The sequence below is a fragment of the Myotis yumanensis genome, unplaced genomic scaffold (assembly GCF_028538775.1).
Source record: "Myotis yumanensis isolate MYYU_CA2020_CCGP unplaced genomic scaffold, mMyoYum1.0.hap1 SCAF_6, whole genome shotgun sequence".
Lineage (NCBI taxonomy): Eukaryota > Metazoa > Chordata > Mammalia > Chiroptera > Vespertilionidae > Myotis > Myotis yumanensis.
The window spans coordinates 85,590,734-85,617,240 of record NW_027223757.1 but is presented as its reverse complement, the minus strand read 5'-3'; the positions used below and the strand labels follow the sequence as shown (position 1 = coordinate 85,617,240).

Here is a 26,507-nt window from a genome sequence, read left to right as displayed (position 1 = left end):
TACTCAGAGCGGATTCTCACCAGAGCACCCAGCAGAGTGAGCTGAATAAGTGGGAGCTTAGGAAAGGGTCTATGAAGAAGGGACAGATGCTTCCATGGGGACAGGCAGCCCGGGGGCCCTCTGTGTCCCATCCTCCCTCTCCTCCCCTGGCCAGTCCTCTCCTCCTCCCTCAGCCTCCAACACCTCCAGCTGGGGCCCAAGCTGGAGCTGCATCTGTCTGAGGCCCTGCTTCGGCTTCCTTTCCCAGAACTCAGGGGGCCCCAGGGAGGGGGCAGAAGGACCGGCCTGGAGGGAAGAGAAGGGAGAACCGGAGGGAGGGTAAGCTGGAGCAGACAACGCTGGGGCCAGAACTGGGAGTTTCTGGGACGGCCCCAACTTCAAACATTCTGTCCAATTATCTGACCACAGGCCAGAACTTGTGGGCTGATTTTTATTTTAGGAAAAAGGGTGAAATGAAATCATGGGTGGGATGGCGAGGAAAGAACACAGAGCTGTCTCTTGGTTTGGGGGTAGCCCCCTGTCCACCCCAAGGAGCTCAGGCTAGGAGGTGACGAGGACGATGATACGATGATGACTGAGGCCATCACTTCTAAGGGCTTATGACCTCCTTGGCACGCAGCAGGCTGTGTGTGTTATCTCGTGAGCCGAGTGCAGCATGAGGGCTCTGAAGCCTTGGCCTCTGACTCCATGAAACCATTCTGTGCCTCAGTTTCCTTGTCTATAAAGGTATAACAGTGCCTCCTGCCCAGCCGGTGTGGATCAGTGGTTGAACATCGACCCATAAACCAGGAGGTTGCCAGTTCGCTTCTAGGTCAGGGCACATGCCCAGGTTGTGGGCTCGATCTCAGTGTGGGGCATGCAGGAGGCAAATGATACTCTATCATCATTGATGTTTCTCTCTCTCCCCCTCTCCCTTCCTCTCTGAAATCAATCAAAATATCTATATATTTAAAAACCTAATATGCAAAATGTCCCCTCTGGAGTTCGACTGACCAGGAGTTGGATCGCTCGCTATGACGTGCACTGACCACCAGGGGCGACGCGGAAGGAAGGAAGGAAGGAAGGCAGGCAGGAAGGCCCTGGCCAGCAGCCAGCAGCCAACAGGGACCCTATCCGTGCACGAATTTTGTGCACTGGGCCTCTAATATATATATACATATATATAAAAAACATATATATATATATATATATATATATATATATATATTTTTTTTTTTTTTTTTTTTTTAAATAGTGCCTCTCTCATAGACCTGTTTTGAGGACACAAAAAGCTCACACTTGTCATGGGAGTATGCAATGAACATTAGCTATTGTTGAATATTACTCACCCATAAATAGGAATGAAATCTTGCCATTTGTAACAGTATGGATGGATCTAGAGGGTATTGTGCTAAATAACAGAGAAAGACAGTATATCATATGACTCACTTATATGTAGAATCTAAAAAACAAAATAATGCAGAAACAAGCTTATAGATACAGAGAACAAATTGATGGTTGCCAAATGGAAAGGGGGTGTGGGGTGAGTGAAAAAGGGAAAGGAATTAAGATGTACAAACTGCCAGATATGAAAAACAGTCCCGGAGATGTAAAGTACAGCACAGGGAATATAGTCAATAATACTGTAATATAGGGTGTCCCAAAATTCATGCAAGAAGTAATTTTGATAGAAAACACAGGTTTATAATTAAAAATTATAAATTTTTTATTGATTCATAAAGTATACAGTATAGGGTTATTTATGGAATAGCACATCGGGTAAATGGCCTCCACGGCTTTGCTGGCACATACGCAAAGCCGTGGTCTTCATTGGTCTTCATTGTCCCTGCTCCTGGGCCATAATTGGTACTTGGTAATGCTTCCCAAATTGAAGGGATTGAAATCAAAGGGCAACAGATATTAGAATCTGATTCAATAAACCAAGTAAAATTAGGCTTTTATTTTTTGTTGTTGTTAATGCTCACGCAAAATTCAAATCTTTTTTTTTTAATATATTTTATTGATTTTTTACAGAGAGGAAGGGAGAGGAATAGAGAGTTAGAAACATCGATGAGAGAGAAACATCGATCAGCTGCCTCCTGCACATTCCCCACTGGGGATGTGCCCGCAACCAAGGTACATGCCCTTGACCAGAATCGAACCCGGGACCTTTGAGTCCGCAGGCCAATGCTCTATCCATTGAGCCAAACCCGATAGGGCGGAAATTCAAATCTTGCGTGAATTTTGGGACACCCTATAGCTATATATGGAGTCAGATGGATACTAAATTTATCAGGGTGATAGTCTAACTTATCTGTAAGTTATATAAATGTCTAATCACTATGTTATACACTGAAACTAATATAATATTGTATATCAACTGTAGTTGAAAAATAAAATATAATCATTATAATTGTTAATCCTTATAATAACTCAGTGAGGTAAGGGCTATATTATGCCCGCTTTAAAGATGAGAAACTCAGGGAAGTAGCTAGGACTCAAATCAGGGTAGTTTCTCTGAGTACAGCTGCCCTTGACCAATTCATGAGCAAAAGCACAGATTAGCGGTTATGTGCACAAACTTTATAGTCAAATGGCCGAGTCAGACTTCCAGCTCAGCCACTGACCAGTTATGTAAATGCAAGCGAGCTGCTTAACCCTCAGTGCTGCTTAACCCTTCATTTGCTTATCTATAAAATGGGTGTCCTGCCTCACAAGGTTGTTGGGGAGAGTATATGAGTCACTACATGCTTGGAACTACTAGTTATGGCCTCTTTCTCTGGCCCTGCCCTCCACGTTGTCCTGTGGCCACAGGGCTTACAAATGCACTCTATCCCCTGCTCACCCTGGGCTCTGCCTGCTGGGTCCCTGGGGCCCCAGGGGCTCCGTGCCTTCCTAAGGGTCTGGGTAGCAACAAGCAGATCTGAGTCAACAAACAGGCACCAAGCAACACCTCTCCTCCCCCTCCTTCCTACCCCCACTGCCCCCACTTAGGCGTGGCTGTCCAGGGGGAATTTCTACCAGGGTAGGAGAACTGGTCAGACCACTGAGGACAAATAGTTTCAGAGAGGTATGGCTTTTGAGGCCCCTTAAAGGAGATAACATGGGCGTTAGGCCTTTGAAGGGTCCGAAAAGCCATGCCACACTAGGTACCCTGCCATGCCCATGAGGGCTGTTGGCCTTGCCTATTGCACCCACATATGGATTTTTCTGGTTCAAGGGCAAAAGAAGGTCAGGGAGGGGAAAGAGAAAGTGTCGGAGGGAGGGAATCCGTAACCTGGGGAAGAGAGCCTACCCTAGGGGCAGAGGCCTGCCCGGTCTAGCCTGAGCCCAGAGGAGACCTAAGAGGTATTTTATGGGTCAAAAGTCTGTGCCTTGGTATGTAGATAGCTGGGGATGGGGTGCCGGAGAGGCCCCACCCAGCCAGATGGCAGCTGAAGGACCAGGTGGCGCTCTTCACCCAGTCCAGCTGCCTCTGGAGCAACACACTGGGCAACAGCCCCACCTGGTGGACGGATAGGATACCAAGGGCCAGGGAGCGTGGAGGAGAGAAGGATGACAGGGAAGGGATGATGCGGGAGGTTTAGAGATGGAAGGACTTTTAGGGTCTCCTCTGCGGCAGAAGCCCCTCCAAAGCATGTGCTCTAGACTCTCTTACAGGAGGAACTGACTTCTTCGGGAGGGAATTAGGCAATTATCTGTTAGAAAGTTCTTATGCTTTTTAGAAATCTGCCTCCTTTGGTTCCCCTACCTGGGGGCTTCCACAGGCAACATTTCCAATATTTGGACACAGCTATACTATCCCTCCTAAATATTCTCCCCATTGGGCTCGGCCTTCAGAGTGTGACTTCAACCTTTCACCCACTGCGTCTTCTTTTTTCCGCTCGGTTGTTCTCCTTTAATATACTAACTCCCAAGGAATTTCTTCCAATTCTGTACCCAAGCCATTCTCTCCCCACACTATCAGCATCATTTTCAAACACATCTTTGGGTTTCAGCTTCCCTGCTGTTCAGGGAGTGATATGTTGGGGAAGCGGGTGCTCTGTGTGGGGGTTAAATGAGACATCGGCAGCCCAGGCTTTGAAATCAGAGACCAGTGCTCACATCAGACCTCTGCCCCTACTAGCTGGGGGACCCTCGGGCCAGTTTCCTAGCCTTTCTGAGCCCGTTTCCCCACCTGTAAATTGGGAGTAGGGGTATTTACAACCTGAAGATGTGGTGAGTGAGATTAGGCAGGCAAAAGATTTCGGACAGCTTCTGGCGCCATCACCCGGCTCCCGCTCCCGTAACCACACTCCTCTGAGGAATGCAGGGCTGCAGGGAGTGCTTCGGGGAAGAGGAAGGGGAAAGGGCAGGAGAAGAGGAGACTTTCTGGAGTTAGGCAGCCTTTCCCCAGCAGCATGAATCCCAGGCGAAAGCCCCCGAAAGGTTACCTCGTTCTGAAACCATTTCCAGCCTGTCTCTGGCCACACCCTCCTGCGGAAATGGGGCAGGCCTCGACAGCTCTTTAAAACTCAGACGGTTTAAAAGTTAAATGTCTTTGAGGGCAAGAGAAACACACCAAAATAAACACATCTACCCGCTGGGCACTGAAAGGGAAACTTGGCAGGGGCCCCAGAACTTTCCCCACCCCAGCCCTCCCTAAACTTCCTCTTGTGGTTTCTCAAGAGTACAACCTGTTCTCTCTCCCCAGTCGGAAGTGTGCCTGGCGCAGGGGGCTGGGGCACCCGAAGGTTCCCCTGCACTCGCCTATGAGGAGGAGGAAGGGGGGTATGAGTGGCAGAAGAGCAGCCTGGAGGCCGGCACAGTTCTGAACGTCCACATTCTTCTTACCTGTTACCATCCCCCAACACACACCGCTCTCTCAAAGATACATGGGGAGTGGACTGACTACAGGCAGAGAACACAGCCTCTGGGCGTCCCTAGATCTGTGCAGAGGGCTCTTGTGAGAAACCTAGTTTCAGAAAGGTAATGGGAAAATGGCTGGAATCCATGGAACCGCTGTCCTGTGGCCTGGTTTTTATAAGGGCCACTGTCCCAGCCCGCCTAGAAGTGTGGGGTCGGATCCACTGAGGCAGCTTTGGGATGCAGCAGCTGTGGGGAGGAGGTGAGCATCCTAAGACTGCTTCCATGCCCTGACCAGTTTGGCTCAGTGGTTAGAGCGTCAGCCTCTGGACTGAAGAGTCCCAGGTTCAATTCCAGTCAAGGGTATGTACCTTGGTTGCAGGCACATCCCCAGTAGGGGGTGTGCAGGAAGCAGCTGATGGATGTTTCTCTCTCATGGATGTTTCTAACTCTCTATCCCTCTCCCTTCCTCTCTGTAAAAAATAAATAAAATATATTAAAAAAAAAAAAAAAAAAAGAAAGACTGCTTCCACCCCTTGACCGGCTTCCTTAGTCAGCTACCAAGAAGGGTGTTCCTTCTGGAATCTAGAATGTGAGGGTCTCTGCTATTCTTTCTTTTTTTAAAAATATGTTTTTTATTGATTTCAGAGAGGAAGGGAGAGGGAGAGAGAGCTAGAAACATCCATGATGAGAGAGAATCATTGATCGGCTGCCTCCTGCATGCCCCCTACTGGGGATCAAGCCCGCAACCTGGGCATGTGCCCTTGACTGGAATCGAACCCGGAACCCTTCAGTCCGCAGGCCAACGCTCTATCCACTGAGCCAAACCAGCTGGGCTCTCTGCTATTCTTAAAGATTCCCAACAAAAGAGGTGTCTTGGTTTCCCACCTCCCAGATTCTGGCACATCACATCCATATTGAGTTCTTTCTTACATCAAACCCTGGTCTGTTCCTCTTGGTGACTAAGGCTGAGGGAACACACACACACACACACACACACACACACACACGGCCATTAGGACAGGATGCAGGATGCCAGCTCTGTGCAGTCACCCCAACCCTACCAACCCTACTCTAGACCTGCTGGGGCTCCCTGTAAAGGTATCAGCACAGATGCTCAGCTAAGAGATTACTCTCCTCTGCATCACCCACGGTACAGGGCCATGGAGTCCCTTCTGGACACTCCTAGGCCCCTGGCTCCACACTCTGTGTGGTCAGTCAAGGAGGCAGGTTTGCCTACTGGTTAGGAACAGGGCCTTCCCAGTCAAAGGTCCTAGGTTTAAATCCCAGCCCTGCCATTTCCTTCTGGGGTCCTCTTTAGGAACATTACTTCTTTCCTCTTTGCCTGAGTCTCCTCCAAGTACTTACCTCATAGGACTGTTTGGAGAATGACATAAGACGTTACACCTAAGACATTTAGAAGAGTACCTGACAGAGCTATGGAAGTGTGAGCTAGTGTTCTGAACTCTTAGGGGAAGGAAAACAGTAGAGAGAAGGTGTTTGGGACCATGGAGGTCATGGTCTCAAGGACTGGGCTTAGCCTGGGATCCAGCTGGAAGTCTCAGAGATGCTTTTGATTCTAAAGGCCAGGAGGGTGGACGCTCTGACTTGTTTGTCACTAAGTCCTCAACATCTAGCCTAACAGACAGAGTAGGGCCACAGCAGACAAGTGTTGAATGGATTTGGAAATTGTCAGTCATCTCCCAAAGGAGCCTGGGAATTGAAGGAGCAGAAATGCCACGGGAGAGCTGGTTCTCTTCACTCAAAGAGAATTGGGGTGAGGGACATAAAGCAAGGATTGTTAAAGGAAACAGTCCTAGAGTCCAGGGCTGGGGAATGGATGCCCCAAGATTGTGTGGATTGTCACATCACCCCCAGGTGAACCCTCCCAGCTGTGCGTAGCTAAGAAGCTCTGGGTTTGGGGGGACCAGCCCTCTCCCTGAATTCATCCTGTTTATAACCACCTCTTTTTCACACCTAGATAGGGGGTTAAATCTGGGTCCCCATTATCCCAATGCTCAACACCACAATCAGAGTTCAGTACAACTCTAGAATGAGTAAGTGCCCCAAAGACTGTCCATTTCTCCTTTCAGAACCCAACTCTAATGTCCTCTTCTCTCTGAAGCCCTCCCAGCCACCCAGCTTGATGCCTCATCGCTGTAGTTCATGACCCACACTAACTGTAGGTGAGTAACACCATTGCACTCTCAGCATCCAATACAATCCCAGACACATAGTAGGTGCTCAATCAATGTTTGGAAACGAATACATTAATGTTCCCTTAGAAACAGCAACCGCTCTCTTCAGTTATTCCTCTTGACACAGAAGAGGCCGAGGCCGTGGTTTGTGTACCCATCAGACGCTAGGGGATGAGCACTGCGGGGTTCTTCCTCCCAGTCCTGTCCTCTGGCTTCCTCGCTCAGCCTGGCTGGCAGGAGGACCCCGAGGCTGCCTGCCCACACTGGTTCTGCCCTCCTACTCGCCTCCCACCTCTATCCCTGATTATGAAGAACAACAGCCCACGGGGCTTCCAGATCAGCGTGGAAGGGGGCTGTGTGGACAGACAGGGCACTGGGGCGGGGGGGGGGGGGGGGGGGAGCTTCTCTGCCCTCCACTAAGAAAGTGAGCCGAGCTCTGGGGGACAACCAGGAGGTGACGAGAGCACGGTGACCTCCTCAACCCACCCACCTCCCACCCCCGGCTCCGGGAGTCCAGCCTGAGCTTGGAGGTCCCAGCAAAGGGGGGTGCTGAACCCCCATTATCTTGGCTTCTCCAGCCTTCAAGCCTACCTCCTTGGCAGGTGAGCCCCCCGGAGCATCTACTGTGGACGAAGACGCTCTCCCGCAGCCTCCGGCTTCAGTCTTGGGGAGTTGAGGGGTGGGGTCGCAGCCTTCAGCCGCGGGGAGGGGCGAGAACCACTCGCTCCGGAGCCCAAATAAAATGAGTCTCCGCCCCCGCAGGCGCGGTGTGTTTACAAAGTCCTAGCGGAGCCGCGGATCGCGAGTTGAAAGCTGGGCAGGAAGTGGGGGAGAGGGGGCGGAGGAGACCAAGGGGGCTGGGTGCTCTGCACAGCTAAGGTTAGGGCCTGAGACCTCGTCCGTGTGCCCGGGGTGAGGGGGTGGCGGCGACCCCCAGGCTCAGGTGCGTGTGGTCGGGAAGCTGCGTTTCCAGACTTCTGCCTTCAGGGCATTCGCCACCCCGTCACGTGCTACCCTGGGAATAAACAACAACAGTAGGCGATGTTCCTTGACCTCTTACTCTACGTCTAGCACCGCGATAGACCCTGTTTGCATTCGCTTGTTCCCTCCCCTCCCCCGGCTATCAATCACACCCGTTTTACAAAAGAGGAAAAGAGGAAACTGAAGCACAGTGAGGATAGGGCATGTGCCCGTGGTCCCACAGCTAGCGATATTAGAATTTAAACCCAGCGTCTGCGTCCTGCCAGGGACTTGCAAACGGAGAAGAATAAGGCGCGATGCGGGCCCCGCAAGAAGAACCCCTATCCGGAGGGGCTGGCGAGCAAGTGCACAGAAAACCCACAGGCACCGCCGGCCCTGGGAGTGAGGCGGGCAAGGGACAGAGCCTCCTGCTTTCTGCGCCTCCCGGCTGGCCCGGCAACCACCGGCGGATTGAGGACAGCAGGGTGCAATGGAAGACCTGGACTAGGCTGCAAGTGGGCCATTGGCGGGCTGTAGACCCGCAGCACAGCATTAAATTTCCCCAAATTTCCCGCTGCAGAAGAATCACCTGGAGAGGTTTACAGCACGTAGTCTCGGGCCCCTCCCTCAGACAGTGAGTCACTGGCACTGGGCGGGACCTAGCCAGGTGTTGCTAACAGCCACGTTTGGGGCGTTCTAGGGGTGTGCTCTTTATGAGAAACGATTTCGTGAGGAAAGAGGTGTGCAAGCGAGGGCGCATTTTCCGGGCCAATTTCGAGGCTCACAGCAAGCCGTCGCTCAGTGTAGGTCACGTGAACCGGGTACTCAGAGCCCCACCTCCCCCCACCTCGGTTGGGCTTTGGAAAACCCAGAGGTGCGAGCACCGCCCCGCCCCTCCCCGCCGGACGACTACAAATCCCATCCTGCCCTGCGCTCGCGCACGTTACGCCAGAGCAAGATGGCCGACACGATGGCCACTGCGGGGCCTGGCAGCTCCGGAACGGTAAGGGCGGGAGGCGCGGGGCTGAAGCTGTGAGAGTCGGGGCATTCTGCAGCTTTCCCCTAGCCGGGGCAACAGGCTCGTTCCCAGACATCCAGCCCCACCAAGAACTCCGTATGGAGGAGGGTTTTTCAGGCCATACCTGCCCTCCCTCTTTGGGACTTGGCGGCGGCCTCCGGAGTTGGTCGACCCGTGTGCTGATTGGCTCGTTTCGGGGTTGGGAACCCGGAACACCTCCTAATTGGTCCGAAGAGGCCGTTTCCGCCTTCTTATTGGCTAGCCAAAGTTGGGAGGGATTCCTGTTTCAAAATATTATCTTTCCTACTTTCCGGTGCTGTTATCCTTTGCCCTCCTCTCCTCGGCACCATGTGTTATTATTTTAATTTCCCTTGTTAGTGAAGTGGTGTGCAGATGGGAGGAACAAGAGAGATGTTTTTTTTCTGAGAGTTAGAAATAAATTCAGTCTCATCGTGCGTGTTTCTTCAGCTGTATATCCTCATAACCTGCTAAAACAGAAAGTAAGAAACAGCCATTTGTGTTAATAGAAGTTTACGTTTTAGGGAAGCAGAAAGGCTGTCTCCATATTTAGAGCCCCTTGGCTGCTCAGTTATTACTTACTTGGCTATCACATTTTGTTAAGCACTGGTAAGTAAGTATTTAGCAAATGAATGTTTGCTCGCCATGACGATGTGTGAACTATGCGATTGCATCCTTGTTTAGTGGATGAAAATCTTCTCTCTTTCTGGGCTGCTGATTCACAGAGGTCAGGAGGTAAACAGTCCACTAACCCTGCTGACAATTACCATCTGGCCCGGAGGCGAACCCTGCAAGTGGTGGTGAGCTCCTTGCTGACAGAGGCAGGGTTTGAGAGTGCTGAGAAAGCGTCCGTGGAAACATTGACAGAGATGCTACAGAGCTGTAAGTGTCAGGAACAACAGGCCTTCTTCAGGTCAACCACACATCAGTGCCGTGTCCTGCACTGTGATCGTGTTAGAGAGGATTTAAGAAAAAAGAACATAGTTGAGTGATAGACCTGGTGTAAGTCATCACTCTACTACTTAATAGTTGGGGCAAGCAGCTAGACCTCCTGACTCTTAATTTCCTTATTTGTGAAATGGAATAATAATTTGCTCCTCATAGAATTGTGAGTATAAGTGAGACACATATGTAAATCATTTGATGCTGGGAACATTGTAAGCTCTTGATGACTTGCAGGTGCTATTATTGCTGTTTATGTTCTGTACTCAACTTATAATTTTATTGGAGAGTTAGGATCAATTTCTACAAAATAGATGTCACCACATAATATAATACAATGCTGTATTATATACAAAGATACAAAGGGTAAGGGTGAATACGTTTTATAGAATGGGAAAAAAAACACGTTTAAAAGGAAATGCCTTGAGTCCTAGCTGGTTTGGCTCAGTGGATAGAGAGTCAGCCTGCTGATTGAAAGGTCCCGAGTTCAATTCTGATCGAGGACACATGCCAGAATTGTGGGCTCCATCCCTAGTGGGGGGTGTACAAGAGGCAGCAGATCAATGATTTTCTCTCATCATTGATGTTTCTGTCTCTCCCTCTCCCTTCCTCTCTGAAATCAATAAAAATATATTTTTTAAAAAAGTAAATGCCTGGAGATTTTGGGCCCTAGAATGGTCTCATACTGCCTTATCTGCATATACAATGTATTTCCCTATTTGGGCCTTTTTGGGGACTAGGATGGGATGAGGGATGGGGGTACCAACACCTATGGATGACAGTGAGAGAATGGTTTAGGCAGAGGGAGAAATTGAACTAAATTGAACTGCAGTGCAAGCCAAACAAAAATTTGGCCACTGCAGTGGGGAGCTCCAGGATGATAATTGCCCATCAGGTATTCCACATCTGGTGCAAAAGGGCCCTGCCTTTATACTTTGGTCTTGATCAGTCACTAGATGTGGACTGCCCCAGGAAGGGCAAGTTCGAGGTGAAATGGCTCTCTGACATTTGGAACTTTTACATACCAAATGTTTTCCTAAAGCAGTGATCTTGGACTTTTTTTTATCTTAGAACCTCTGTGGACTCTTAAATATTGAGGATCCTGTGGAGTTGTGTATAAATGGGATGGAGATATAAATATAAATACATATGTGTATATATTTTGCCACATTAGAAAGTAAAACAGATAATTTTATTTTATTTTATTTTTTTTTTTTTAAATATACTTTATTGATTTTTTACAGAGAAGAAGGAGAGGGATAGAGAGTTAGAAACATCAATCAGCTGCCTCCTGCACATCTCCTACTGGGGATGTGCCCGCAACCAAGGTACATGCCCTTGACCGGAATCGAACCTGGGACTTTTCAGTCTGCAGGCCGACGCTCTATCCACTGAGCCAAACCGGTTTCGGCAAAACAGATAATTTTAAAACATGAGAGTGAACAAGTGTATGATCCATTATCCATCAGAGCCATGATGTCATCCCAGGTCAGATAGCCTCTGGAAAACTGCCTGAGAGAATGAGTAGAAAAATAAAAAAATGTCTTAATTTGATTATGAGCCCTAGCTGGTTTGGTTCAGTGGATAGAGCATTGCCCTGCAGACTGAAGGGTCCTGGGTTTGATTCCAGTCAAGGGCACATGCCAGGGTTGTGGGTTCAATCCCTAGTAGGGGGCGTGCAGGAGGCAGCCAATCAATGATTCCCTCTCGTCATTGATGTTTCTAGCTCTCCCTCTCCCTTCCTCTCTGAAATCAATAAAAATGTATTTTTTAAAAAATTGAATATGAAAACACTTTGGACCTGTGGAAAGGTTTATAGGGTCGCCTAGGGATTCCCAGACCACACTTTGAGAACTTTTGTCCGAAAGGAATGGACTAATAGTTCCCATTAGATTCTCCCCCGCAGTAAACAGATGCTGCCCACCGTTTTCCTGTGTAAAGGCTGGTATTAGTGGCTTGCTCAGGGTAGCATGGCAAGTTGGTGATAGGTTTTCAGTTAGACACCTTTCCCGACTTGCTTTTACCTTCTGAACCTTTTTGGATCCCTTACATCTGATGAATTCTGTGGACCATTCCCAGAAAAGGTGTGTGTGTGTGTGTAAAATTGAGCACAATTTCAGGTTTCATGGAACCTCCCATCCCCTTGAAGCCCATTCATGGAGTCCGCTTCATACCTTCCCCTTTCTCGGAAGGACCAAAGCATGGCTATTAAACAGAGGTTCAACTTTAGACAGACAACACAGACAATAAGTCCCTTTTTTTTGGTTGCAAGATATACGTAACATAAAATTTATTATTTTAACCATTTTTAAGTGTACAATTCAGTGACAGTAAATATATTCACAATGTTGTACAACCATCAACACTATTCATTTCCAGAACTTTTTCATTATTCCAAACAGAAACTCTAAACCTGTAAGTGATAACTCCCTAATCATCTCTTCCCTCTGCCCCTGGTAACTTCTTCTTTTTTTTTTTTTTTAATATATTTTATTGATTTTTTTACAGAGAGGAAGGGAGAGAGATAGACAGTTAGAAACATCGATGAAAGAGAAACCGATCAGCTGCCTCCTGCACATCTCCTACTGGGGATGTGCCCGCAACCCAGGTACATGCCCTTGACCGGAATCGAACCTGGGACCTTTCAGTCCGCAGGCCGACGCTCTATCCACTGAGCCAAACCGGTTTCAGCAGCCCCTGGTAACTTCTAAGCTACTTTTTGGCTCTATGGATTTTTTTTTTCTGTCATATAAGTAGAATCTTAAAACATTTGCCTTTTTGTGTCTGGTTCAGTTCACTTAGCATAATGTTTTCAGGGTTCATCTTTGTAGCATGGATTAGTACTTCCTTTCTTTTTAAATTTATTTAAGTTTTTGTTGATTTGAGAGAGAGAGAGAAACATCTATCAGCCGCCTCCATTATGCAACACAGGCATGTGCCCTGACTGGGAATCGAACTGGTGACCTTTTGGTCACAGAACAACACTCTACCAGCTGAGCCACACCAGCCAGGGCTACTTCATTCCTTTCTTATGGCTAATTAATAATCTGTTGTATGGATCGACCACATTTTGTTCATCCATTCATCTTTTGATGACACTTGGGTTGTTTCCACCTTAAGGCTATTGTGAATAATGCCACTATGGACATAAATATCTATTTATGTTCCTGCTTACAATTTGCTTGGGAATATACCCAGGAGTCGAGTTGCTGGCTCATATGTTAATCCTTTGCTTACCTTTTAGGGAACTGAGAATAAGACTTTATGCCTTTGATTCTTTCCCAGACATTTCAGAAATTGGGAGAAGTGCCAAGTCTTACTGTGAGCACACAGCCAGGACCCAGCCCACGCTGTCAGATATTGTGGTCACTCTTGTTGAGATGGGTGAGTGCACACGTTTCCAGTTCTTCAGTGCAGCTGAGTTGGAGTTATGGGAGAGAGAGGAGGGAGCCACATCTGCTGAGTGTTTTTTAATTCCCTTATGGTTCTTCTGGTCGGTTTTTAGCTCGAGGGGGTTACCAACTGAGGGTTCCTCTGAACCCGTTTAAGAGACCTCCTAACTCTCTGGTGGGGATCTGCTGGAGCTTCTCAGTGGCAGCAAAATGCTTGAGTGGGGAGTTTAAGCTATTTCAGCACAATGTTCCTCTCCCAAGTTCAGTATCTGGTGGTCTGGGCAGTGACTTTTGTTTTCCTGTTTCTTAGGGTTCAACGTGGACACTCTCCCTGCTTATGCAAAACGGTCCCAGAGGATGGTCATTACTGCCCGTAAGTGACTTTGAACTGAGGTCCTCAGTAAGTTCTCAGTTGATGCTTGTGGAATGAATTCATTAAATAGGGCAGGGATCCGTTTGTTCAGCTGCTTCTTTATTGCAGGCTCCCTTCCATCATTTGGGGCTACCTGTAGCATCACCTTTGTTTGGGCTAATGGGACTGGGACCTGACGTTCAGTCACCAGAAAGGAAAACCATCTCTGAGATGTTGCTGTGATTCTTGTGCTTTAGCCCTAGAAGGGCAGTTGATGCTGCTTGAGAAATGCTAGTGCTCTAGTTCTTCCTTAGATCAAGAGTCAGTAAACTAAGGTCTGTAGGCCTAATGTGGCCCACCACCCGTTTTTGTAAATAAAGTTTTATTGTAAAACAATCTTTGATTGCCTTATGCCATAATGGCAGAGTTGAGCAGTTGTGACAGACTGTATGGCTTGGAAACCTAAAATATTTACTCTGTCTCTTTGTTTCTATCGAAGGCACAGTTAGACGACCCGTGCCTTAGATAGAACCTGACTGCTATAAACTGAGCTGGGAGTAACTAGTGTGGCTGGTAGGACCTGGGGAGACTTCACTTGATTTTTTCCCACCACTTTTTTCTAGTGACATCTTATGAAGACCTTCCCTCTCAAGTAGCAATGAAGGTGCCATTTTTAATCCCATGCTTACTTACCCTGGTGTACTGTATGTGTGCCATGCCAGCACAGCCAAGAATTCTGTGAGCCTGAGAGGGGCGGCGAAGGATGTAGAAAAGACAGACAAAGAATAAGCTGGGTCTAGGTGGATCTCCTGTGCCTGGCTGAGGCCACAGAGAGACCCAGACAGCAAGCTGAGCCTTTATTTTATAGCCAGAGGTAAACAAGGTAGTGGTCACCATAGTTACAATGTTCTTGTATCACTTGTTTTGGCAGCACTTGCTGCATCTCCCTCAGTCCACTAGCTACCCAGATAAGATCTAGGGAGCCTCATAAGGTCAAACCTAATTATGCTAAGAGGGCTGTGCCCTCTAAGCTGGGACTTGTTTGTGGCTTTGCCCACAGGTCAGTCCGAGGTTTAACCCTATCCCTACAGTACGACTTTGTTATCTGGGTTCTATGAAAAGAGAGTTAACAGCTCATGTAACTCCTTGGTCACTCAGCAGCCTCAGTGTGCTCTTTTGTGATGTGAGCATTGTCACAGCAAACCACTCACCTACCGAAGAGGCTTGCAGGCAGATTGTTGTAGATGGGAATGTCACCCAAGGTCATTCAGCAGGGCTGGGCATGTGGGGGTGACCTGAGGTCCTTAAGTCCGTCAAGGCCTTTTTAAAATAGAAGTACAGAGTGTCTGTTGTCCAGAGATCCAGCATTTACTTTGAGAAAAGGAGGGTTTGGGTAGAGACCCAAGTCCCTGGGTGGAAGAGTAATCAGTTGTGACTCTGTTGCAGCTCCAGTGACCAATCAGCCAGTGACCCCCAAAGCTCTCACTGCGGGGCAGAACCGACCCCACCCTCCGCACATCCCCAGCCATTTTCCCGAGTTCCCCGACCCCCACACCTACATCAAAACCCCGGTGAGTGTCGAGGAGGTGACGGGGGCTATGACTAATGCGAAATACTCAGTTTCTACTGATTGTTGGGTCAAAAGCTTATTGATGAAAGGTGGACTCAGAACTCAGAATGTCTTTTCTTATTAATAAACAGTTTGGCACAGGAGGATTATGTCCTCCCGTTGGCTCACAAAAACATAGTTAACAAGAAACTGAAGCCTGTCCCGCCAAAACTCGAAGGGCCCTACCACCTAGAGAGGAGGCAGGACGGGCACTCCAGAAAGTATTCACAGTAACTCTTGCTGCTTTGTGTGTGCTTTCCTGAGTTTTCCAAACTTTTCATAGAAAAGAGTTCTTTTTGAAACCAGGGGGAAAGATTATTTAAACCATACGTGGTGATAACATGAAATGAAAGTCAGCGTAACTTGAGTTCTGGGTCTGCATGAGCACAGATTGAGGTGTCCTCCATGGTTTAGATGTGTTCTCTTTCGCCAGAGGAGCAGTTTCGCCCTCCTGGGGACAGGTGCGTGTGCAGAGAAGTCCCAGAGGCCCTCCCACACGCTTCCTTTGTCCCCGCCTCCACAGCACGTGCTGATGCAAATACGGCATCATGCGGGCAGGCGGGCGGGCGGGCGGGGGGCGGGGCGAGTCCTCCAGACATTTCTCCACACTTCAGGATACTGGGGGAAGGAATAGGTAGTCAACTACCCTTGCACTGCAGCTGCTGGCCTTGACCTGCGATCTCTGTATTAGTGTCCCAGAGCCGCCGTAACAAAATGCCATATACTAGGGGGCTTAGAACAACAGAAATGTATTGCTTTACAGTCTGGAGGGCACGTGGCCGGATTCAAGATGTTGCCAGGGCCATGCTCTCTCTGAAACCTGTAGGAGAAGCCTTCCTTGCCTTTCCTAGCTTCTGGTGGTTTGTGGGCACTCCTGGCTTGTAGACACAGGACTGCAGTTCTCTGGTACAGCTGTGTCCCTGTCTTCACGTGGCCATTTTCTTGCAAGGGCATTAGTTCTATTGGAACAGAGTCCCACTCTACTCTTGTATGACCTCTTTTTAACTCATCACCTCTGCAATGACCCTATTTCCAAATGAGATCATATGCTGAGATACTGGGGGTTAGGACTTCAACATATTTTTTTTTTTTAGGGGACACAATTCAGAAGAGATTGGGCCCAATCTCAGGGTGGTATGGACATACACTTGGGACACAATTCAACCCATCACAGTCTCTAACTCTTTTATGGTGTATTTCTGTCCGTAAAAATATTAAGTACATACTCCAATAAACATTCATGCTGACTTACATGAATATTATCATGTACTAGAGGCCCAGTGCATGAAATTCATGCTTGGGAGGGGGGTGTCCTCCTCAGCCTGGCCTGCGCCCTCTCACAATTGGGACCCTGAGGGTAGGGTCCTTAGGCCTGGCTGGCAATCAGGGCCTATCGGGGCTTTCCTTCCCCCTGCTGCCAGCAGCTGGGCCCCCCCACCCCCACTGCTGCCACTGCTTGCCATCTGTGGCGCTGCCCCCTCCTCCCCCAACACCAGTCAACTCCCTCTGTTGGCGACAGGCATGGGATGCGATCGCTTGGCTGGCCTGGGTCTCCTTCTGTGGGGTGATCGCTGGCCGGCCCCGCACACCCGCCACAGCATCACTGGCCGGTGGCCTGGGCCTCCCTCTGTGGGGCGATCAATAATGGGGCTCCATGACCAATGGCTCTGCAGCGGGAGGCCCCGCCTACCTGGCCAGGGCTCCGGGATCATTCTGCTGTTCTGTCGTTCAGTCCATTTGCATATTATGCTTTTATTATTATAGACTACTCCACCAAAATAATGGGCATTATAGATAATCTGACCCTTATTAAAGGTTCAGGAAACCTTTTTGCTCCTTTTTAGTGGCAGTATGTGATGGCCTCTGCCTTTTAGGATTTGAAATCTTGGTGTAATACTTGGTGGAATAGTACGTTAGAGGTCTTATTCTAAGATCAGCTTATTTTAATACTTTAGCAGCTCTCATAGTTGAAAAAGATACATTACAAAGATATGTAGCATTGTTGGCTCCACTTAATCAATCACAAATGAATTTGCATTTTCTAATTACTGGAAGAATTTTGTTTAAAATTTCCTGTTCAATTTCCAACTTTTTGAATCTCAAACACTGCTCTCTCTATATATATCTTTTATTTAAATATATTTTTATTGATTTCAGAGAGGAAGGGAGAGGGAGAGAGAGATAAAAAAATAAATGATGAGAGAGAGAGAATCATTGATCGGTTGCCTCCTGCATGGCCTCACTGGGGACCAAGCCCGCAACCCAGGCATGCGACGGGGAATTGAACCATGACCTCCAGGTTCATAGGTTGATGCTCAACCACTGAGCCACGCCAGCCTGGCTCAAATAGTTCTCTTAAAAATGATGGGAAGGTCTTACATTTTTAATGTTTGTAACAAGTATGTTCAAAATCCAGTCAAATTCTTCATTTTGGGATGATTTTAAAGGTCAGAAAATCTTGTTTCTGTGTTTAAGTGTGGATATGGAAACTGTATGCAGGCCATACCCTTGAATTAACATTGACAACAGTGGAAACGTTTTTAAGCACCTCCTTCAAAAATTCCATCTCTGTACCACAAAGAGTAGTTAATTACTTTTTTGGTCATTGTTACAATGTCACCTATACACAATTTAAAATGTTTTGGCCCTAACTGGTTTGGCTCAGTGGATAGAGCATTGGCCTGCGGACTGAAGGGTCCCCGGTTCGATTCCGGTCAAGGGCACATGCCGGGTTGTGGACTCGATCCCCAGTAGGGGGCGTGCAGGAGGCAGCCGGTCATTGATTCTCTCTCATCACTGATGTTTCTATCTCTCTGTCCCTCTCTGAAATCAATAAAAATATATTAAAAAAATAAAAATAAGTAAAAGGATATAGAAACAGCTAAGCTGGGCCTCAGGGAGGACAGAATGACCCGTTGGGATTACTCTATAGTGTCTTTGCTGTTCTTTTCAGACGTACCGCGAGCCTGTGTCTGACTACCAGGTCCTGCGGGAGAAGGCTGCATCCCAAAGACGGGACGTGGAGCGGGCACTCACCCGTTTTATGGCCAAGACAGGCGAGACCCAGAGTCTTTTCAAAGATGACGTCAGCACATTTCCATGTAAGAGTCTAGCCCCTCTGTGGACCCTGTCTTGTCATTTGAGATAATAGCATCTTTCCTTACTCTCAGCATAGTAGGAAGAAACAAATGATAAGCTTTGTTCTTATCTTGGGTGCCTCTCGTTCTTCAGATTTCTGGCTCTTTTTCCCAGTTCTTAAGGCCTGTCCCTCCAGATGACTCAGAATAGTAATGGCCTCTGTTGGGATTGGCTGCTTGAGGTCTGTTGAGTTGGGTTACCTCAGTTTGGGCCTCAGAGGCACTCATGCAGCAGAAGTGGCAGCCCTGGTTGTAGAAGGGACAGAGGCATCAGGGGGGCGGGGCAGTTACAGAACACCTGGCAGGCTTTGCGCTTCACCATGTCCTCACACAGGTGCTGTCTCACTTAATTTCCCATCTCAGCGCCACCATTTTGCCATGGGACCAAGTCGCTTCATTTCCATAGGCCTCAGGCTTTCCAAAGATGAACAAGGGTGATTCATTCATTCAGCAAGTGCTCGCTGTGTGCTTGGCCCTGAAAGAATAGCAGCTAAGTTATTAAGTGCCAGATGAGGTGCCAATCGTTTCTCCTAAATCAGCAGTCGCCAACCTTCCGGACCTCTCGGACCACCGGTTGGCGACCGCTGCCCTAGGTCATCCCATTAAATCCTGTCAGGAGCCCACGAGTTAGGAGCTGTTATTACCACCACTACAGGAAGCCGAGGCTTATAAAGAGGAGAAAGGGAGTAACTTGCCCAAGGTCATGAAGCTAGTAACTTCCAAACCTAGGCTCACCTGATAATCACATTCTACCACACATAGAGACCTTCTATTACTTATTTCATCAGCAATTGCTTCTCCTCCTCAGTGCCTTTTGGACGTGCCTGAAGTGCCCTCTAGCTCAGTGGATACAATGACCTGCAGGGAGTTCTCAAATCCAATATTTGGCCTTGAATCCTTCAGACTGATGGGCTCAAAATCTCTGCTCTGGAAATGAGGCTTAGAGGGGTTAACGAGGTGTGAGATCACTAAGCTGATGCTTCACTAGGATTCAGCCCCATCTCTGTTTGATTTTAGTCCTACAGCACTCGGGAAAAGTGGGCTCTGAAGTTACACTGCTCAGGTTCAGATCCCACTCTGCCACTGTCTGTGTGCTGGAGGAAGCCAGTTAACCTCTCAGCATCTCAGGTTCCTTCTCTGTAAAGCGGGGTTGGTATTGCCATTACAGTGGATTCAGATGGTCCGTGTGAAGCCTGCAGGACACAGTGAGTGCTTGAGTGTGTCAGCCATTATTGTCAGTGGGTGCTGCTCGCTGCTCTGCTGTGAGGCCCTGAGCCAGCTGCAAGGACTCCATGACAGTGGAATTTGCTCTCTTCCAATCCCACAGTGATTGCTGCCAGACCTTTCACCATCCCCTACCTGACGGCTCTTCTTCCATCCGAACTGGAGATGCAACAAATGGAAGAGACGGATTCCTCGGAGCAGGATGAGCAGACGGACACAGAGAATCTCCCTCTTCATATCAGCACGGTGGGTCCTGCCTTCTGCCTGCTTCAGAGTAGCCCCCAACCTAGCCCACACTGCCCGCAGCCTGTCACCCTGGGACCTGGACATGACCTACCCCAGGTCTCTGTCTTCATGTTAGGGACTTGCAAGATGGGCTCATGATGATCTGAGTGTGATGGGATCTCTAGCTTGAGAGGCAAGTCCTGTCCTGGGGCTTCATTCATTCATTCAATAAATACTGAATGAGCGCCTGCCAGAGGCAGGCACAGTTCCAGGTGCTGGGGAATTAGGAGGAGACAAAACCGACAAAATGTCCTACCCTCATGGAGCTAAGGTATGAAGTAATAAATTAAGAGATGGGAAGTAGGTATGGGCGCAGGGGAGTGTGGTTTTAGGATGACTGAGAGGGTGGCATATGAGTAAAGACCTGACGGGAACAAAGCTTACACATCTGGGAGTAGAGCATTCCTCGCAGGGGGAACAGCAGGTGCGAAGGCCCTGAGGTGGGAGCTGTTGTGTTGAAGAACAGCAAGGCCATCAGGGTGGCCGAGTGGCATGAACAGGGAGGAGAGTAGGAAGGGATTCGGTCAGAGAGCTCATGGGGTGGGGTGCGGGGATCAGATCTTAAAAGCTATGTTAAACATGGGCTTCCCCACGTTTACGGTGAGATGAGGTTCACCTCATGAAAGAGGGGTCTTCTAAGCAAACATCATTTCCCTTTGTAAGTACAAAGTAGTTAAAGGGCCTGCGGAAGGTTATCTAACACTCTAGTCTAGGTAATGACATAGGTGAGGCCTCGGCAGTGAGTGAGTCGAGGCTAAAATTCCTGGCTTTAGGAATCTAGAGCCAGGAGCTGCCTGAGCTCTCCTGGACATGGAGACGCCAAGCCGTATGGCAGAGTAGACAGACCTGACCCTTGGAGTCAGACTGGTCTGGCTTTATTATTTTTATTTTTATTTTTTTCACTGTGCAACCTGCTCCAGTGCCTGCAGCCTACAGGCACAGGCCGGAAAATGGTTCAAGCGCAGCTTGCTCTGGCCTGGGCACTATGAGAGACCCAGGGGACAGGCCTGCCATCAGTTTAAACCCGTGCACTGGTCTGGCTTTAAATCCAGACCGAGCTGCTCCCCAGGCACATCACCCAACATCTGAGTCTGCTTCCTCACAAGTACAGACAGGAGCAGGAGCACCTCCCTCTTGGGCAGTGGTTCTCAACCTTGGCTGCACATTACAATCACCTGGGAATCTTTTAAAAATCCTGATTCCTGGGCCTCATCCTCCGGAAATTGTTTCTTTGTTTTGGGGTGAGGCCACGACATTAGTAACAAAGAAACAGAATTTCCGGAGGATGAGGCCCAGAAATCAGGATTTTAAAAAGATTCCCAGGTGATTCTAATGTGCAGCCCAGGTTGAGAACCACTGCTCTGGGGGAAGCGGGAGCCCGAGATAAAATGAGCTCACACACAGGTGCCTGGCCCAGGGCAGCTCCCGCCCCCATTGCCCCTCCCTGCTGTTCTAGGCTGTACCACCACATGCTGTCCTGTAAAAAATAAGTGGAAAGACTTTAAGAAGAGGATTCTAGCAACAGAGTTATATGCAATCGGTTGGATTTATTATTCTATTGGACTGGCAAATACTGGTATAATCATGGGTTTCAAAATTCAGAATGGACAAAAAGATGTATGGTGGCAGTTCTTTCTCGTCCTGGTGCCCTGTTACCCGCCTTCCCGCCTACAAAGCAACCGGTCACCGGCCTCTTTTTTTTTTTTTTTTTTTGGCCTCTTTCTTAGGAATCTAGAGACACCAACACAAACAGCAGGTCACACGTGGTTTACCCCTCGCCGTATGCCCTCATCCATGCAGCTTGGCGGTCATTCCATGTCCGTGTAAAGGAGCGCCTTCATGTTCCAGGGAGGCACAAGTGGATTTACCCAGGCCCCTGCGGACATTGGTGGTTTTCTGTCGTTAGCATTTACACACATTGTGACAGTTCATTAAGTAACTGGTATTTTAGATCGTTCTTTCATCTGTCAGTGGCAGCATATCTCTCTCAGGTTCTCTTGCTGCATAGATTTTACTTAACCAGTCCTGGTTTCTCCATCTACTTGAACATAAAGGAACTGTTCATTTTAAATTAGTGTGTAATAGAATTATTTTTCTCTCCCATTTGAACTAGCAGCTAATCCCAGGGTTGAAACGTTTGCTCTCCCATGAGCACTGTACCTGTCATTTATTTATTTAGTGCCTGCTGGCATGTGCCAGACGCTGTTCTGAGAGCTTGGGACCCTTCAGTGAACAAAACAAAGAACACACCCGCCTTTTAGGAGTCTGTGAGTTGGCAGTGTGAGGGTGACAGTGACTGGAATATATAAGTACATCGTTATGTGGTTTATTAAAGTGCTACTGGGGACAGTGAGGGAAGGTCCAGGGCGAAGGGTGCAGGTTTCAGTCTTAGAGTGCTCAGGGTAGACATCCCGGAGAACTGACGTTTGAGCAGAGACTTGGAGGAGGTGAGGGAGTGAGCCAGGTGGCTCTCTGTGGAAGAATGTTCTGGAAAGGGACCAGCCTGTGCAGAGGCCCTGAGGAGCAGCACGGAGGCGAGTGTGGCTGTGGCTGAGGAAGGAGAGAGGGAGAGGAGAGTCACACCAGGACCTTGTGAGCAGCTTTAAGACTGGGTTTCAACTGGGTGAAATGGGAGTGGGGGGAGGCATGGTGCAGAGGAGGGATGTGTCTGAGCTAACTTTTTCCAGGATCGCCGATGGCGGTGAGGAGAAGGGACTGTGGCCGGGGCTGGCAGAGCGTGGACTGTGGACTGTGGACTGTGGAGGGAGGTCAGTTAGGAAGCATTTGAGATAGTAGTCTAGGCCAGACACAGTGGTGGGTCCTCGCAGGATGGTCACATAGGGCCACCGGCAGTGGTCAGATTCTGCCTGTAATGTGAAGTAAGGCCAAGAAGTTTTCCTTACCGATTGAGGTGAGATGTCAGAGAAAGAAAAAATTAAGAATGACTGGAGTGTTCGGCTTGAACAACTGGAAGGCCAGGAGGGCTGCAGGGAGGGCTGTTAGGCAGGGGGCGGGAGGCCGGGGGTCAGTGTTAGGCACACGAAGTTGGAGGTGCCTACCTGACACCCCAGTGGAGATGTTGAGTGGCCGTGGCTGTGTGAGCCTGGGGGTCAGCAGGCAGGTGAGGGCAGGAGCGTGTGAGACAGTGAGCCGGTGGAGGCAGCCTCAGGGCCTCCAGCAGGTCGAGGCTGGCTTTTCAGCACCCTTGTCACCTCCATCCTTATTTCAGGAAACACTTAAGGCACAGCTGAAGTGAACGTCCAGTAACTCTAAGATAAGGTGTTGACCATGGAGAAATGATAAGAGGTGGGTAGGGGGTGGTTACTAAATTAAGCCGTAAAGAACTTTAGAAAGCGTAGGAGCCAAACGTCCCAGGCAGGACTGGTGGTGGTCAGACCTTGTGTCTGGCGTGAGCGAGGGTGATCTTGGGCACTCGCTTTCGGAAGAGCCTCCGGAAGCTCCACGGTGGCTCTAAGTCACCGCGTGGTCCCACCGGGTCAGGTGTTGGAGAGGGAAGCACAGGGTCTCTGGGAGGACACAGAAGATGGATAGTGCGAGCGTGTGCAGCGGAACCCAGAAGTGACCCATCTCTTGCGGTTCCTGGAGCCTGACTGTTGCCTGCCTGCTGGGCCAGCGGTCTCTGGGGGAGAGCCTGCCGTTCATTTCCTGCCATCTGATCGTAGTGTCCTCTGCTCTGGTTGAAGTCAGAGCCTCCACAGAACAGGAATCTCAGTGACAGAACCTTGGCCCATCACCAGGGGGCGGAGCCCCACCAGCGCCTCTGGTCACTTACAGTCCCTTAGGAATGAACTTGTAGGTCAAGTTCTTTGTGTGATTTTGTCCCCCTTCCTCTGCTACGCTCATTTTACAGAACTTAGAAGGGAGTATAAGTAAGGAAAGGAGAATCAATCACCCATATTCTCAGAACCACTTTTTTAAACTTCAACATACTACTTTTTTCCTGTTTACACACAATTGTGATTTTTAAAAAAATTTTAATTGGGGTCATATGGAATATTTGTAAATGTATGAACTTTTCTGCAAAATTGCTGTCTTCAAAAACCAAACCTGATGCTCTGACTGGTTTGGCTCAGTGGATAGAGCGTCGGCCTGCGGACTGAAGGGTCTAGGTTCGATTCCGATCAAGGGCATGGAAAAAAAAAACCCACCAAACCTGAGAGGCCTGATCCCCAGGTGGCAGTGGGGGTATGGATGACGTTCCCGCATTGGTGCCAGCACGCTCTGCTCTGCCTGGTGGGAACCCTCGAGGCTCTGCTGTAATGTGATCATTGGTACCATGTTGCAAGTACCAGAAAACTTGAGAATCGGGGGGGGGGGGGGGGGGGGGGGCGTCTCTGACGCTTTATGTCAGCTTTGGTTCAGGAGAGGCCTCTGCATGGGATTGTTCTCACCCCGTCTCAGTCCTGCCAAGGGTGGAGGCCCACTTCCCTTTTTCTTCACCTACCCACAGGTGGGGCTTCCTTCTTGAGCACCTGAATTTTAGCCCCAGACCTCTGCCCCTCCCAGGTCGCTGTTCTTTCTAACTCGTGCCCTGTCTTGTCAAGAGCTCAGGGTTCTGTGTTCTGTGCTCCACGTCGGAGCCGTTGGTCACCTCCGATGGCCAGTGCTGCCTGGGCCTCGTTTCATCGGAGGCCCTTTAGAAAGAAGTGGTCCCTGAGCTTCCAGTCTCCCCCGGAAAGGGGCGCTAACAGTAGTTCCTGCCATGGGCTGATCGCTTTCCTTATGCTGTTGGTGTTTTGCTTTATTTCGGCTTTTGCTCAAAGGATGACTCTGGAGCCGAGAAGGAGAACACCTCTGTCCTGCAGCAGAACTCCTCCTTGACGGGGGGCCGGAACGGGGAGGAGAGCCTCATCGATAACCCCTACCTGCGCCCCGTGAAGAAACCCAAGATCCGCAGGAAGAAGTGAGTTGGGAGCTGGGTGCCGAGAGGCGCTCTGGCCAACCGAGGTAGTCCTCTCTGCTTCAGGGCAGAAAGGAGAGGCCACCCTTTCTTTTTCAGAAAAGTGGGTCTGAACCTCGGGGAAAGCTACTCGAGTGAGAGGCAATATCATCCCTTTCCTTCTCCTTCCTCGTCTGCCACATGTACCTCTTGTTGCATAGAGGTTGAGCTTCCTGCAGCCCCGGGACTAACCCTCACAGCCCTGGAGTTACTGCTTCCTAGAAGGAGAGCAGGTGGGGCCCCCACCAGGCAGGCTCCATGGATTCCTCTTCTTTTTAGGTCCCTCTCGTGAGCTGAGAAGAAAGCCTGCCTTGTACAGAGATGCGGACACCACGCTCCTGGGGGAGTGAAAGCCGCTGGAGGGAAGCAGAAAGGGGGGCCTCCCATGGTCCAGCCGAGGCTGCTGGGGTGACTGGGCATGCTTTTCATAGCAAACTCTGTGTTAATATTTCCCATTTTCACCGATGTCTGGGTTGAGGAAGATACGATGTGGTGGTAATAACGAGGCTTTCTTAATTAGCCAGGCGGACTGTGGGCGTAGGAGCAGCTGGCGACTTCATTCATTATGACCCGACCTGACTCCTTTGAACCCGAGAGACCAGGAAGGCAGCAGGAAGAGGGGTGCACCTTCTCTGCTTCCCCCAGAGGACTGTTTGCCTGGCATCCGTTTCAGGCCGTCCGGGTCCCTTTATTGACTCACAGACAACCTGTAGCACCAGTTTCTCACCCTAGAACCTCAGTCTTATTTCTCTTCTCACCTGGGCTCCAAGCGCCCTGCTGAGAGGACGAAGGTGACTTTGCCTTCCCACATGTCCCTCCTTGACCTGGGCCGCAGGAGTCAGGAGGAGAGAGCAGGTGTGTCACATGGAGGAGGGTGATGCGTAACAGCGCACCGACTCTCTCATTGCATCTGGTGGACTCTTCCTACAAGGCAGCGCCCTCTCGTGAGAGGTTGGTGTTCGTTGTCGCTCTGTGGAATGTGTGCTTTGGGACGACTGAGTCCTGCCCCATCCAGGAAAAGTTTTCTCTGACAAGAGCCTCTGCTTGATATATTGTGCTGTGACTTGCTGGAGGAATCCGACCTTAAACAACAGGAAAGGGATTGGGGGGCGGGGGGTGGGTGGTGAGGGGCTGGATGGGTTTGTTTGCTGAGAGCCTCTTGGGTCTGCTGGAAGCCGGCACAGAAGGAAGCCATGTGGCGGAAGCCGGCGGGCCAGGCCAAGGAGTTCTTCCAGAAGCAGATCTGAATCTCTTCAACCTCTTTGCATCCTGGGGAGAGATTTCATCCTTCCTGAACCCTACAGATCAAAACACAGGTGTTTAAGGAAGATGGTGGGCAAGCTGATACCCTTTGGCTGGTCTCTGACAGCAGAGATTGAAAAACCAAGGCTAAGGAAGAAAAGTGCCAGTGAACCCGGAAGTTTACACAGTGGCAATGAGGCGTCCCTGGAATTGTATTGAACTCTTCTTATACTTGGCTTCCACAGTCATCTCTCTCTCTCTCTCTTTTTTTTTTTCCTTCTTTTTTTAATTATTTTTTTATTTAAATTTTTTTATTGATTTTCTTTTTTTAGAGAGAGGAAGGGAG

At 49.3% G+C, this 26,507-nt stretch overlaps 2 protein-coding genes and 1 non-coding gene across 7 annotated transcripts in view; 1 reads left to right on the top strand and 2 right to left on the bottom strand.

The window, feature by feature from the left end:
• CCND3 (cyclin D3) overlaps positions 1-7,700 on the bottom strand; it is an 86,994-nt gene extending 79,294 nt beyond the window's left edge. For 2 of the 5 annotated variants that reach the window (XM_070418612.1, XM_070418610.1), the window contains exon 1: positions 4,413-4,435. Coding sequence is in view for 2 of the 5 variants with exons in the window: in XM_070418610.1 (XP_070274711.1) it covers positions 4,413-4,428 (16 nt within the window). In the remaining 3 variants the exon portion in view is untranslated. Of the gene's footprint in view, positions 1-4,412; positions 4,452-7,613 lie in introns of those variants that run through there. The other 3 variants (XM_070418611.1, XM_070418613.1, XM_070418614.1) reach the window with 3 other exon arrangements.
• A 1,213-nt stretch (positions 7,701-8,913) lies between these two features.
• Positions 8,914-25,481, top strand: TAF8 (TATA-box binding protein associated factor 8). The gene is made up of 9 exons (XM_070418608.1): positions 8,914-8,985; positions 9,744-9,900; positions 13,246-13,344; positions 13,663-13,725; positions 15,151-15,275; positions 18,267-18,414; positions 19,778-19,920; positions 24,744-24,883; positions 25,199-25,481. The coding sequence occupies exons 1-9, from the start codon at positions 8,941-8,943 to the stop codon at positions 25,209-25,211; spliced, it is 933 nt and encodes a 310-aa protein (XP_070274709.1). The 5' UTR covers positions 8,914-8,940; the 3' UTR covers positions 25,212-25,481.
• LOC139013364 (small nucleolar RNA SNORA42/SNORA80 family) lies at positions 20,860-20,989 on the bottom strand. The gene has a single exon (XR_011472015.1). It is a non-coding gene; the product is annotated as a small nucleolar RNA SNORA42/SNORA80 family (small nucleolar RNA).
• Positions 25,482-26,507: the final 1,026 nt, after the last annotated feature.